General features: G+C 43.8%; 1 protein-coding gene across 1 annotated transcript in view; it reads left to right on the top strand.

The window, feature by feature from the left end:
* The first annotated feature begins 13,882 nt into the window (after positions 1 to 13,882).
* WDR64 (WD repeat domain 64) overlaps positions 13,883 to 15,935 on the top strand; it is a 65,215-nt gene continuing 63,162 nt past the window's right edge. Inside the window, exons 1-2 of the mRNA XM_081856354.1 lie at positions 13,883 to 14,238; positions 14,574 to 14,704. Coding sequence (XP_081712480.1) covers positions 14,085 to 14,238; positions 14,574 to 14,704 — 285 coding nt within the window. The 5' untranslated portion in view covers positions 13,883 to 14,084. The remainder of the gene's footprint in view (positions 14,239 to 14,573; positions 14,705 to 15,935) is intronic.

The raw sequence follows: 15,935 nt of genomic DNA on the forward strand, positions 1-15,935 counted from the left end.
AAATTGCCACTGTTTTTTGTGTTGAATATATGCTGTATTGTAGTTTATGGACCTAATAGGTAACTAAAGCCATTTGCACATAACAAATAGGAGCCTACACAACACAAAACACTGTTGCTGTATGTAGGTTTTATTTTATTTGTTTTTTATCTTATATTTAAGAAATGTTCATCTTTTTTTTCTTTTGGGGGGGGGGGGGGGCAAGAGAGTAGGGTCCCAAGCTTTAGCTTGTTTAGCTTACCCCAAGACAGTGGGGTCCTAAACTATAGCTTGTTTCGTTTATACGTTAATCTGGCACTGGGTGTGTTTGTGTGGAAGGAACTGGGCCAAAAGAGTGGTTGTTTGCCCTCTGGCTGGGTTAATATTTTGTGTTGGGCTCCTGTCCATATAAAGGAGAACTACTCTTTATTTTAAGGTTATCTTAAATATTCCCTCGGCAGCTGACAAACAAGCAATATATGATGAATAATCCCTGGGTGGATAGTTTGGAGGTGACTTTTTTTTTAATGCTGCCATTTAATTCACTCTTGACCCAAGAAGAACTGGGCTGGATCTGCCCAAAAAACATCCTGTTGCCCACAGGAGTTAACCTAGAAGGTCCACAAGGTAGACGAGGACAATTGTGTAACGTATGCACTATATTGGCAGAAAGTGAGGAGGAATTAAAGAACCTTTTAATGAGGGTGAAAGAGGAGAGTGCAAAATATGGCCTGAAGTTCAACATCAAAAAAACGAAGATCATGGCCACTGGTCCCATCACCTCCTGGCAAATAGAAGGGGAAGAAATGGAGACAGTGAGAGATTTTACTTTCTTGGGCTCCATGATCACTGCAGATGGTGACAGCAGTCACAAAATTAAAAGACGCCTGCTTCTTGGGAGAAAAGCAATGACAAACCTAGACAGCATCTTAAAAAGCAGAGACACCGCCTTGCCAACAAAGGTCCATATAGTTAAAGCTATGGTTTTCCCAGTAGTGATGTATGGAAGTGAGAGTTGGACCATAAAGAAGGCTGATCGCCGAAGAATTGATGCTTTTGAATGATGGTGCTGGAGGAGACTCTTGAGAGTCCCATGGACTGCAAGAAGATCAAACCTATCCATTCTGAAGGTAATCAGCCCTGAGTGCTCACTGGCCCTGAGTGCTCACTGGAAGGACAGATCCTGAAGCTGAGGCCAACTCATGAGAAGAGAAGACTCCCTGGAAAAGACCCTGGTGTTGGGAAAGATTGAGGGCACAAGGGGGAGGGGAATGACAGAGGACGAGATGGTTGGACAGTGTTCTTGAAGCTACCACCATGAGTTTGACCAAACTGCAGGAGGAAGTGGAAGACAGGAGTGCCTGGCATGCTCTGGTCCATGGGGTCACGAAGAGTCGGACACGACTAAACGACTAAACAACAACAACAATGCACTATATTGAAGAGAAACACAACCTAGGAGACCAGCCCCAGGAGAGCTGACTGAGAGATGTAGCCTGGCTGGAGAGGTTTGTTGCTATTCTATGCAGTCTCTCGGGCCTCATCAGAAGTATCTTCTGTTAAACCATTCACTCACCTTGTAGGGAGTCTCTACATAAAGACCTAAGGACAACACAGATAGCACTGTCCCTTCTTATCAGCAGCTGGTAGTCAGCTTCCTCTGATCTTGAAGGTACTATGCAGCCATCAGAAGCAGTAGCTGCTGCTATTAGGAAATAAGAGCTTACTGAATCTAGTCCTGCATCTTGTTCTCACAGTAGCCAACCAGAAGCCTGTCTAGGCAAAGCATAGGCACCATGGCTAGTAGCCATCAAGAGCCTTCCCCATGAATTTGTCTAATCCTCTTTTAAAGCCATATAAGTTGGTAGCGAGCTTGCTCGAGCTGACTTCCAAGTATGTAGAGAATTGCTCCTATCAAGTATTAAGGGTGACTTGACTTGTATAAATGTGACACGTAGTGTGTTCGTTTATCTGTCCTACTTAAACTAATATTGCTATGTAGGTTATAAAGATCAAGGCATTGTGTATGCTTCTGAACTCTGAGCCTTATTCCTTGAGTCAACAGGCATGGCGCTGGGATGTACGAATCCATAATACCTGTTAGATGTCAGTGAGCTGTTTTTCAACTCTATATTTCATCATTAAACTAGCTAAGCTATAACTATTTATTACTCATTTGCCTTTGAACAATGGAATTGCCTGTAATTTGCAGTTCTTTAACTTTGTTTGTTTGTTTTGAAGATTTATGCCCCACCTGTTACCCAGTGATCCTAAAAAGGGGGGAATGTGAAACTTGACTGGAGTGAGAGGCAGATAGAAAACAAACTAACACGCATGCACACATTTTATAACACACATTTGAACACAAAACCACAACAAAAGGTTACAGTGTAGAGTGTTCCTGTTCAGAATTCCAGCCATTCCATAACTTCGCCCTCCTCAATTCATGGCTGCTCTCAATCTTCATTGATCTCTTTTTGGGAGGTTTCCCTACCCCCTAAGGGTTTTTTCCCTAAAGTTTTTCATACTTCCCCAAGCCTGCTGTTGCCTCTCTTGTGAATGACACTCATCTTTGAACATTGATAATGAAGGGAATGATGATTAATCATGCTGCGTGTACATCACCTGAATTGCCCTATGCTTGATGACTCTGCCAAATACATTGGGTGATACAAAAGTTCTTTCTGTGTTGATTCATACAAACGATTACCTGATGGTAGTGTCTGAACAAATTCATAAATCACAAAGTAGGATGAATAATCTGCCTAAGATGGGGTTTGTTTGTTTTTGACAAGTTGTGACTTTGGAAATTGTCTAAATGTAAATAATAATGATAGCTATGTCTTTGGATGCCCTTGGCAGTGTAACCTTATGTAATCTACTCAGAAGCAATCTCCATCAAGTTTATAATGGGATTTACTCAAAGGGACGCAGGTGGCGCTGTGGGTAAAACCTCAGTGCCTAGGACTTGCCAATCGCATGGTCAGCGGTTCGAATCCCCGCGGCGGGGTGAGCTCCCGTCTTTCGGTCCCAGCTCCTGCCCACCTAGCAGTTCGAAAGCACCCCTAAGTGCAAGTAGATAAATATGTACCGCTTTATAACGGGAAGGTAAACGGCGTTTCCGTGTGCTGCGCTGGTGCTGGCTCGCCAGAGCAGCTTCGTCACGCTGGCCACGTGACCCGGAAGTATCTCCGGACAGCGCTGGCCCCCAGCCTCTTAAGTGAGATGGGCGCACAACCCTAGAGTCGGACACGACTGGCCCGTACGGGCAGGGGTACCTTTACCTTTACCTTACTCCAAGGTCAGTGTGTAGGATCGCAGCTTTAAAGTTTAGTGGTCAAAGGATCACATGATTAAGGGGGCTTTAGGTTTGTGCCTCTTAGACATCACCCCACCACATCATATTTCTAATCAACCTTGCATTAGAAGTTTTCTTTTTTAAAAAAAAAAAGTCCAAAACTTCACTGGGCATTTAAGCCCTTAGGCATGCCTAAATAGCTCTTTGGGTCCTTGCCAAGGTCCTGGAAAGCTGTAATACTTCCCAATTAGCAAAATAAACAAATTCTCTCCTCTCTGTGCTCTCAGCAGGCAGCTGGATTAATTTACATTAGCTTTTATTTTAATGAGTTCCATGTGTATCTGTGCCGCATGTTTTCTGAACGGAGTCTTCTTGTTTCAAAGAGAAGAGTTGGGTACATACACAGCAAAATCTTGATTTAAAAAAACACAAGATGTTATTGAAATACTTATTGTTAGTATGACTGGTCTGTTGTGATTTGTAAAATATTCTAAACTTCTCACTGTTCTGTGATTGAAAACTCATGGGGAAGATTGATGATTTGGAATACCAATAATTGATTTTTAGTTTTCTTTTGGTAAGTTAGCCATATGTCTTTCTAGAAGATGCATTGCAGTTCAGGGATCTAACCTTTAAAACGTGTTTCTAGTTAATTGGGGAAGTGTCATAGCTCAGTGGCAGAACATTTCCCCATGTTCCATCCCCAGTATGTTCAGGTAGAGAATATCCCCAGAGTGAAACCCTGGATAATCTCTTCCAGTCAGTGTAGACAATTCCCAAACTTAATGGACCAGTGTTCTGATTGAGTATAGGGCAGCCTCTTATGTTCCTTCTATGAGCTCTGCACTTTATTGTTTTCCTCTGACTAAGCAGGATTCAGAACCCTACAAGCAAATGTGTTTTATTTCCATATGAAATAAAAACACATGAAAGTCAACTTTGAAGGAAGCCAGTCAACCAACCAACCAAGGGCCAGGGCAGGTACTCTCTGTACAAATCTAGGGGTTTATAAAACCCTCCATATCTTTATTTCTTGGGGGGGGGGTAGTTATACAGGGTGATATCCAACATTAGTCAAACTCAGAAAAGACCTATTGAAATCAAGACAAATAACTCAAGACAACTGATTCCAATGGGTCCACTCTGCATATGATTTAGTTAGATATCATGCAGTTTTTCAGAAGATAATAGCCATTTATATAGCACACATATTCCACAACTTTCACAAATAGGCTCCGGTCAAGCCATAAAATTCCCATAGTGTTCATTCCACAAAGCACCTGTCAGCAAAGTATTCTGCATTCTACCACTTCTCTGGTGTTTCATATCTGTTTCATTCTGCCACTCGGGGGGATCTATTTTTATTGGTTTTTAACAACTGTTTTGTTTTGTTTTGTTTTGTTTTATTAAACAAGCCAGCTTGACCACCTTTTAAAAACTGAATTGGGGTGTGTTCTACAACATTTATGTATGTAAACATTACAAGAACATCTCCAGAAGACACAAAATTTGAGTATTTTGCACATCTGTAGCAAATCTTAACATTCTAGATCAGGCATCCCCAAACTCAGCTCTCCAGATGTTTTGGGACTACAACTCCCATCATCCCTGACCACTGGTCCTGTTAGCTAGGGTTGATGGGAGTTGTAGTCATAAAACATCTGGAGGGCCGAGTTTGGGGATGCCTGTTCTAGATGAATGCGTTTCCTTCCTATGATTATATTTTTTAAAAATAGTACGAATCATTCTAATTTCATTCATAGCAGTTAGTGCAGGTTGAAGGATGAAATCAGATAATAATGTTGTGGAGGTGATCTGCAATTTTAGGATGCCGTTGTGAGATTTTCTAGTATCTGAATTAGGAAGGCAACTTGCTTTGTCCTCCATTATTCTCAGCACTCTATGAGACTATGACCTGAAGAACATGGCCACAAACTGAGAATTAGATGGAATTTGTCATTGATTTCAGTGGGCTTAAGCTCATGGAGCCCTTCTTTGAAATGTGCCCAACATTGACTGGTCCACAGAATCTAGTCTTGCACTGTTTCCTCATCTTAAATTTCCCATGAGGAATGCATATGGATTAGTTTCACTTCTGTAAGTCCTTGTTTGCAATACTCATTATCTTTGTGATTTATTTGTGAGAAGAAGCAGAGGGAAGAAAAACCCAACTAATTCGTACCAGATAGAGGTAAATTGAATTGATCCTTTTTGCCTTGCTTTGGGATATGATATGAAACACAGCTTTTGTTTCATTATTTATGTGGAATAACATGGTAGAATGCCCAAAGTAGCACACCACATCAGAATTCCTTTAATGTGTGGCTTAATATTTATGAGTTTTGCTGAAAATGTGATTACTCAAGGGATTGGGCATCTGAATGTAAATTTAGATAGAAGTGTCCTTACAGGGCTTACCTCTACGGTCAGTATCAAGAGGTGGTTCTCTCAAGGTTACTATCCTGGGCAGCAGTTCTCGTTCTAGATTTTGGAATATTTCAGCCATTTATCCTGAGCAGTTATCTAGAGTTTCTTCCTCAGAGATCACTTCCTGTACGAGAGATCAGTACTGCATTTATATAGCCAAAAAAGGATCCCTAATTTGCAGCTCCTGCCCATCCTTTTACACATTCCAACATCTGATTTATCCCCTTAAATGTAAATGCGAGTGCATTAGTAGCTTAAAGCGAATACAAAGGTTTGTGCCGCAGAGCAACTGTTCACATACTGTGCCTCAGACATGCAGAATACAAAAAAACGAGGACTGGGGTAGTATTAAATCAAAATGCCTTATTATCTAGGGAAGCAGACAGAGAAAGGCTACGATTGACACTTCATGCATTCCTTATGGCACAGTATTTCTTGCTTTGATTCAGAACAGAATTCATTTTGCAATGCAAGGATTTGCAACCATTCAACAAACAGGTGAAAAGCGTTTCAAAAACTGAAGTGTTAGGCCGCTGCTGTCTTGTCACTAGTACCCCTTTAAATGTGTTTGTGGGAGTTGGAGTTATTGGTTTGTGTTGGTTGTGTTGGGAGTTGGAGTTATTGGTTTGTGTTGGTTGTCCCTGTCCTTGTGCTTCTTTTTACCGTTTTTGTCTTCTGTGTGTTTATCTTGTATTTTTATGTTGTGAACTGGCCTGTTTAGCTCAGTGAAATGTGCACAGGAGAATTTGCCTCTGGATTGTGCCCCCTGTCCTGCAGCCAGCTGCCTTTCCTGCAGATTTGTTGTCGATGGTGTATCACACCGCCAGACTAGCAGAAAAGACAGGCTATAAAGTTTATGGGTAGAGGAAGCTATAAATCCCCAGAGCCCGCTCACTCTTTTTAAAAGTTCTGATGTTAACAAATAATTTGGAAAAGTGTCAAGGTCCCTTTCAACTTCTAAAGTCCAGCAAGCTGTAGCGTGTGTTCACAGTACAGTGGTACCTCAGGTTACATACGCTTCAGGTTACATACGCTTCAGGTTACACACGCTTCCAGTTACACACTCCACTAAGCCACAAATAGTGCTTCAGGTTAAGAACTTTGCTTCAGGATAAGAACAGAAATCGTGCTCCGGCGGCGCAGCAGCAGCAGCAGCAGGGGGGCCCATTAGCTAAAGTGATGCTTCAGGTTAAGAACAGTTTCAGGTTAAGTATGGACCTCCAGAACGAATTAAGTACTTAACCCAAGGTACTACTGTACCACCTTAGAGCACAATGAAGTTATCCCCCCCACCGTGCATTTCACAGCTCTTCTGCCCTAGCTGTTCACATCAGCACGACTTCATTCGTGTCAGATTCATTCCTGTTTATGTACACATCACAGCTGAATAAAGAGCATGAAATCCACTCTCGACTCCAAGTATATTTCATCTACCCTATGCAAAGGTGGTGAAATCTTGGCTAGAGACACATTAGGAACGGCTTAAGGACTTACTGGTATGAAGCTGGTTTGAGAAGCAATGCATCAAGTATTTTATAACAAAAAACAGGCTACTTGCCCATATTAGATAAGGTGTTAATACAGATTAAAAACCCAGCGCTGGAAATGCAGTGAGTACACAATAAACAGGAGTGCGAACACAGCCATGCTATCTGCATGCAAGGCAGAGCTTAACATCCCTTTCCCATGTTGCTATGCAGGTCGTCTGCATAAATACAATCTGCCAGCTTTGTGTCTGTACTACTGCAGGTCAGTCAATTAATGCTTCATGGTTTCTTTAAAAATTGAAAGTTTGGGTAGGGTGGTACTTCCCAGACGTCAAAGGAGAAAGAAAGTGTAACTTAATTTGCCAGCTGCCCTTCCCTGTTTACCTGGGGGTGGGGGAATGGAGGTGCTTCCCAGCTGAGGTTTGCTCTTTGGAACGGAGCAAGGAGTCAGCAAGGTCAGGGAAGCTCTGTGGCAGCAGCACCACAGCTCTGCGCATGGCCAGCGTTACCAACCTGGAGTTCTCCCGGCCTTGTCACCTCATTCCCAACCCAACAAGCACAGTGCTGCCACTGCCTCCGCCCGCCAGCTTCACTATCCCATTGGGCTTGGTTGCCCACAGTAGTCTGGTAACATTCTCTCTGTAATCGTAAACAATGTCCCGTGGAAATAGCACTATGTCATGACATAACATAATTCCCAGAGGGGTTCCTGGAGAGAGAAAGACGTCATCATTCTACGACATTCTGTTCCAAATTACAGAAGGAGTGCTGACAGGCTGCTTGAAGTGGCAGCAAAGCATTTTGTCCTGGTTTGGTTTTTAAAAATTCCTGGCTTCCTCATCTTAAGAGAAGCACATCCCTGAAAGTTTCTGCAAAATTAGTTGCACCTGAATGTCACTAATATTAGTAAAGGTAAAGGGACCCCTGACCATTAGGTCCAGTCGTGACCGACTCGGGTTGCAATGCTCATCTCGCTTTATAGGCCGAGGGAGCCAGAGTACAGCTTCCAGGTCATGTGGCCAGCATGACTAAGCCGCTTCTGGCGACCCAGAGCAGCGCACGGAAACGCCATTTACCTTCCCGCCGGAGCAGTACCTATTTATCTACTTGCACTTTGACGTGCTTTTGAACTGCTAGGTTGGCAGGAGCAGGGACCGAGCAACGGGAGCTCACCCCGTCGCGGGAATTCGAACTGCCGACCTGATCGGCAGGCCCTAGGCTCTGTGGTTTAACCCACAGCGCCACCCGCATCCCTCCGTAACTAATATTAATCCCCCCCAAAAAACTTTCACTGGGGATGAACTCAAGTGGAGGATATTACAAAACTACTCAGTAAACACAGAAAGCAAGAAATACTATTTCTAAAAAAGTTGACACTGTCCCAGTTTCTGTTTATCTCCTGTGGAGAAGTCCCAAGCTTCTGTTCACATTCTAGGCAAATGCACTTGTATACAGTGATTGTTTTTCCTGACTATGATTTGGCTACATTACTTACACATTGAAACACAGCAAATTTCTCCTTGGACTGTTTTACTCGCAATTGCACCACATGTTTACCCACCAAGGACTATCATCGGCAAGTTTCCTTTTCCCTCTATTAGTATTTTTAAAATAGTATTGTTATGTGTGTTCTTCCTTTTTGTTGCCTTAACTTTATTTCAAAATAAATTTCATTTAAAAACACTTTAGATTTCACATATTCTAACAAAGCATTTGCTATATAAACTAAGACTCAAGGAGGAAGAACATGAGATATTGTTAGAGGGTGGTGGTCGTTTTTAGCTCGAGAGCAACCAGATCAAACTGGCTTTTCAGCTCTCTTGTGACTTCTGCAAAATCGTGATCAACCAGTGACCCTGATTCTCCGTGGCATCTATTCTGTGGCAGAAAAGAAAAACCCTGAACTTCTTACCTGCCTATTTATGAAGTGACATTTTGTTCTTCTCTTTAGTACTCTCTGCTTTTTGTTAGCCTTGGGGCCATGTAATGATCAGTGGTGTTGCACTGTATCTATATATAGCTAAACCATTTAGCCATTAAAAAAGCCTTAAGGAAAAAAGTTTGAAGGAAACCTTTTGTGTATTCTGCTGCTGTTCATCACAACATGTTTTCATTTTGCCAGTTACTTCTGCTTTGATTGGATTAGACATAAATATTTAACCGCTAATGCCCAGTGTATAATTTCTGAAATGAAATTTGCAAACTGGTTTCTCATCCTGCAATTAAGTCCTGTTGTGAAAAAGCAAGCCACAGGATTCTGATTAACAAGAAGTAGTGGCAAGAAGTAGTAAAAATCAAACATTAAAAACTTCCATATACAGGGCTGCCTTCAGATATCTGCTAAAAGTCAGGTAGCTGTTTATTTCCTGCCTACAGGGCAGGTGCAACTACCGAGAAGGCCCTCTGCCTAGTTCCCTGTACAGGTCCGCCTTTTCTATTTGGCTTAGTGGCGCCCTGCGCCACAGCGCCTGCCCATCAGGATCACTGGGCTCAGGTGCCCAGCAACGGGAGTCCAGGAACAGCTACTCATATTCGGGGCGGCGAGCGAGGCGCTGGCCACCGCTGTAGCCGGGAGCAGAGTGTTATGTATTGAAGTTCTCACTCTGGGCCAGCAGGGGGATACTGTAGATAGTTTTCACTCAGGTCCACATATGCAAATAAGGGATTGAAAGTGATGTTCAGTGATTGGATAGTTACAGAAAATGGTTACTGTTGCGTTGTACTGGAGCTCTATATAATCAGGCTGACTGAGCCCTTCAGTTCAGTTCTGTTCTTGCCTGTGAATAAACAAGAGCTGTTTGAAGAATCGCTGTGTCGTCTGATATGTTCACCCACAACTTAACACAGAGAATCCCTCTGCTCGCTGCAAAGCGGCTCCCCATCCCGCTCCTTACCTGGCTCGGCTCCACAGCCTTGGGCAGGTGCTGCAGAGGTGTGGGCAGCTCCATCCTCAACCCTGTGGCCGGCTCCAACAGCCAGGCTCGGCTCCCTGCACGCTCCCGTTTAAAAAGACACAAGCTCAACACCTCCCCAACCCCTCCAAAAAGACCCCCACCCAAACCCACAATACAGCAGCAACCTCATTCCTCCTCCTCCACTCCCAAATCCTGTGCATCAGGGCTGTGTCTCCCCCTTGCAATAGATGGAGGTGCTGTGCAGAGAACGGATTAAAAAATAATCACATCACTATGTATTTTGGGGCATTGGGTGGGTGGGTGTGTTGGTGTTATGAAGACTCGTTACTTCCTGTGCCTGAGCAGACTGGGCAGTCCTTGAGCTACTGTGTCTAAGGGCCTCCACTGGGCAGCCAGTGGGTTTACACGTTGTGGGGGGGCAATAAGAGGAAATAGTAAAGTGGCCTGCCTCACAAAACTTGCTTTGCACAGGGGGAGCGCCATGTGCTCTTTGTGCCTTGTCCCGGAGGAAAAACTCCTTAGGAACAGATCCTACCCTCCCACCCAAAAAATAAATCTGCCTTTCCAATTTAAATATCAAATGCTTGCTTCTGGAGCATGATCTTGGTCGTCTGTGTGAGGTGTGGAATAAAGGAGTTCTAGAAAGGGGAGGAGGCGTTTGAGCAGCTTCTATCATACAATTGTTTTTACTCTATTAAGGGGCCAGATTGGGGGGGACGGGGACGGGACACACGTATATGTGTTTGTATGTGTGTATATAGAGGTTGCCCCAGCACATGGCGTTTCATTTCTTTCTGACCATGCTGCTTACAGCCTATCTCAGCAGGAATATCTGTCCCCTAATGCTCATAACTACCTCCCAGAACATTAACCCCCACCTCTAACCCATGAAGCTTTTATCAACTTAAACCCTTAGTTTTCATCTCTTCCTGAGTTTTGTAACTTGATTTGAGTATAGTCTTACATGGTTACCATCCTCTTTGGACTCGGCTACAATCAGTCACAAAACAGCTTTGTATGTGTTATAAACGTGCAGGCATAAATGGTATATTTGCCTGTTGATGTGACGTTGAAGAGAAGAAGAAGAAGAGAGTTTGGATTTGATATCCCGCCTTTCACTCCCCTTCAGGAGTCTCAAAGCGGCTAACAATCTCCTTTCCCTTCCTCCCCCACAACAAACACTCTGTGAGGTGAGTGGGGCTGAGAGACTTCAAAGAAGTGTGACTGGCCCAAGGTCACCCAGCAGCTGCATGTGGAGGAGCAGACGCGAACCCGGTTCCCCAGAGACTAAAAATTAACTGAAACTCATTCTTAATTGTGGATTATGAATACACCTTGGCTGGAGTGGTTTAAAAAAAGATTGAGTTTGGTTTTCAAAGAACGTATAAAGTACATATTCTTATAGATAAGTCGGAATTTTAAAGTTTGGAACGGGCTAGGGAAGCTGAAATATTGATAAGGACTGGACATGCCTGTGTCTTTTTGAAAGGAGAAACTATTTCTACAAAGATCGCTGGGAAGGTGGCGCCAGCATGTTAGAGCCCCCATGCCACCTTCTTAAAGTTGGAAGCCGGGTGTGCTTATAAAAATGCTTGGAGAGATAAAGTGAAACTTTAAAGTTTGGGAAAGGTCAGAGAGGTTGAAACATCAAAAGGACTGCATATGTCTATATTTTGCTGAAAAGAGAAACTATAAGGATCTTCAGTTGTTTGCAACTCCTCATAGACATTTCAAGAGAATTGGATGAGTGAGAACTATCTACTCTTCCCTTCCTGCGGTATTCAGAAGCATCACTGCCTCCGATTGTGGAGGCAGAGCAGAGCCATCCTGGCTGGTAGCCATGGGTAACCATCTCCTCCATGAATGTGTCTCGTCTTCTTATGAAGCCATGCAGATTGGCTCCCACACATTTTGTTTTGCCTGAGACATTTTTCTGCCTGTGGCAACAGAGAATCCTAGAATTGTAGGACTGAAGGGACCTCAAGGGTCATCTAGCCCACATACCCCCCTGAAATGGAAGAAGGCAGCACACACATTCACTGGTTCCATGGACAGAATCCAACTGGAGGGGTGGCTGGGTTTTATTCTAGCTCCAACAACTCTGGGAGTTGATGTGATTTCAAAATTTGCAGAGAACAAAGTTAGGAAAATGGGTTTTAAGTGCTTATGCTCACAATGTTAAGTAAATAAACCAGAAAATAACACTTGCAACTGTATTTTATTTTTCCTTTTAATAATTTCAATTGGGGGGGGGGTGACAAAAAAATTTCTGCACCGGGTACCACCTGACCTTACTATGCCATTGGGTCTACAACTTTGGGAAATGGGGGGGGCACTGGAGGGATCTTTGCACCACAGCGCCGGATATGCTTAAGATGGCCCTGTCCCTGTAGCCTCACTTCTCGCAATGAGGCACCCGCCAGAAGGCCCTTGGATCTGGATATCAGTGTCTGGGCTGAATGATGTGGTGGAGACACTCCTTCAGGTATACAGAGCTGAAGCCATTTAGGTCAGCACCAACACTTTGAATTGTGCTTGGAAATGTACTCGAAGCCAGTGCAGATCTTTTGGGACTGGTGTTGTATGGTCCTGTCGGCCGCTCCCAGTCTGGCAGCCACATTCTGGATTAGTTGTAGTTTCTGAGTCACCTTTAAAGGTAGTCCCATGTCGACCACATAGCAGTAGTCCAAGCACAAGATAACCAGCACATGTACTACTCTGGTGAGACAGTGCACAGGCAGGTAGGGTCTCAGCTGGCATACCAGATGGAGCAGGTAGATAGTTAGTTGCCCTGGACACAGAAAGCTACTTAGTCCTATAAGACTTCAAGCCAGGATTCTGCCCCTTCAGGATTTCTCCAGATGCCAGCTGAGTGCTGGGTGGCAAAGCAATCCCAGACACTTGCTGTGACATACTCTAATCTTATGAACCTGGATTCTATGGGGCTCTTCCTGCTTCATACTGCATATTGTTCAGCCCCTCATGGCTTATGGCAGGGGTTGCCAACATGGTACTCTTCACCTGTTGTGAACTACATCTATCACCTCTGATCATTGGTCAGGCTGGCTGCAACGGATGGAAGTTGTAGCCCACAGCATCTGGAGTGTACCACATTAGTATGGCCTGGCCTATTGTATTCTCAGGTTCCCATCTAGCTGTAGATAGATACCTCCTTTTTCTGCTTGTGTGTGCTGCATTGCAGTAAAATACACTGTTTAAACAACCTGAATTCTTCTCTTGATTTTTTCTTGCACATTAGCAATTGCCAGTAATTATATCCTATTTCACAGGTTCCGACAGGGTAGAATAATAAGAGAGTGCAGTTCCTAGACCATGGGTAGGCAAACTAAGGCCTGGGGGCAGGATCCGGCCCAATCACCTTCTAAATCCGGCCCAGGATTATTATTTTTTACATGAATGTGTGCTTTTATTTAAAATGCATCTCTGGGTTATTTGTAGGGCATAGGAATTCATTCTCCTCCCCCCCCCAATATAGTCCGGCCCCCCACAAGGTCTGAGGGACAGTGGACTGGCCCCCTGCTGAAAAAGTTTGCTGACCCCTGCCCTAGACATTTGAAGTTGAATGAAGAAGGTTGGGTTTCCTGCATGAGATAAATAAATCGAATTTCAGAGCATTTTGCTTCCTCCTTGTCCTACTTTTTCTGATGGAGATTGAACTGACTTTCAGCAGCTTGCCAGTTCTGGTGGTTTGTGATCTAGCTGGACCTAATGACCAATGAGGCTCAATGAAGAGTTATGACATCAGGTAGTTAGTGGCACACACTTGCCTGCCTGAGAAGCTGCATGTCAAGACCAGTCACCACTTCTCATTCACCTAAGCAACACTTCAGCTCATGCAGCTGGCATTTTCTCAAAGCATTAACATCAGAGAATACAACTGAGAAGAAAACAAGACAAGGAGCATTAGAGCGTGTGGAAAGGAGATTTTGCTGCGTCCCACCCATCTCATGAAACAGAATGTCTAGGAAAAAAACTCAAGATGATGATATTTCCAACAACATTCCTGATGGAGCCGATTTCAAAAATCTACTGAAACTGTTTCAGAAATTAGTTGACCAGACAGTTGCTCAGAAAAGGGATGAAAGATTAGGCTTGTATATAAAAGATGCTGGTAAGTAATCCGGTTGTACACGCAGAGGGGTGGAATTTGGGGTGATAAATGGATTTACCCTTCAGAATGAATTAAGTCACCCTAGAAAGGAGTCTACCATTTCTCCCTTTCTTGCTCAAAACTTTCTCTAATATTGGGACCCAGGAAGCCAAAGATCCCTGCTGTACTATTTCATAAATTACGAGACAAAAAAGGGATTCCAAATGAAAATGAAGACAAAACTAAATTCTCCAAACACTGATGATGATGGATTGCAGCACGAGGTGATGGTTGGAAAAGTATCGAAAATAGCTGTGCTGATGTGTTAGCTTTTGTCTTCTTTTCTTTCATTGCAGAGGAAATTGATTACGATAAATTCTTTGCTGAAGTCCAGAGGCTGTTTGGTACAGATGTGAAACCACAAGATGTTAAAACCTTCTATAGGAAGATTAGCAACAATCCTGATGGGCGGACGGAATGGTGCGAGGTAGATACGTGTTAATAATAATAACAACAACAACAACAACAACAACAACAACAACAACAACAACAACACCGTAATTTATACCCCGCCCATCTGGCTGGGTTTCCCCAGCCACTCTGGGTGGCTTCCAACAAAATATTAAAAACACAATACAGCATTAAACATTAAAACTTCCCTAAACAGGTCTGCCTTCAGATGTCTTTTAAAAGTAAGATATAGTTGCTTATTTCCTTGACATCTGATGGAAGGGCATTCCACAGGGAAGGCGCTACTACCCAGAAGGCCCTCTGCTTGGTTCCCTGTAACCTTACTTCTTGCAGTGAGGGAACGGCCAGAAGGCCCTTGGTGCTGGAACTCAGCGTCTGGGCTGAATGATGGGGGTGGAGATGTTCCTTCATGTATACTGGACCGAGGCCATTTGGGGCTTTAAAGGTCAGCACCAACACTTTGAATTGTGCTCTAAAATGTAGTGGTGTTGCTGTTTGCGGTGTATAAATGTGTCTTGAGCTCAACCCTAAGTCAAAGCAATCCAATCTGCATTCTCACATATGAAGCCATTTACAAGAAAGAGAATGCTGATACACTTTTACTATTACTACTGACACAAGATACCATGCTAAGTTAAACCGTAGCTTAGCTGATGTCCCACACTGACCTTAAAAGCCAAGGGAGGAGCAAAGGCCATGTAAGTGCCTCCTCAGGAGCCAGCACAGTCATGGCAACTTGCTCTTTGGTTTACTGTGTCTTGCGAACCAGGCCATTATAATAAGGTTACCAGATTTTTTTCCAAAGAATCCAGGGACACTTTTTTTTTTTTTTAAAGAGAAGTCAGTTGACCGAGTGGCCGGGCGCTCTCGTTCCTGGCTCGATTTGGGTCATGGTGTGTGTGTGTGTGTCAGCAGTTCCCCCTTGGCAGCGGCAGTCTCAGCAGCCCAGAGCCAGCCTGGTAGCACAGTTGGCTCTGGCTGGCCTCAGGAGCTGCCCGCTGCCGTGGCGCCCGCCATTTTGCCTCGCTGGAAGTCCCCATATGATGTGTCTTGTGCCGTTGGAGCAACCGCACAACATTCATTCCCTACTAATAAATCTACAACACTTAAAATATAAATCCGGGGACATTAAATCAAATCCGGGGACGGATTTTGTCCGGGGACAGATTTGTAAATCTGGGGACTGTCCCCAGGGACATCTGGTAACCATACATTATAATGAAGGAGTCGGTAGGGTGAGACCATGG

This window comes from Podarcis erhardii (genome assembly GCF_964252035.2).
Source record: "Podarcis erhardii genome assembly, chromosome: 3".
NCBI lineage: Eukaryota > Metazoa > Chordata > Lepidosauria > Squamata > Lacertidae > Podarcis > Podarcis erhardii.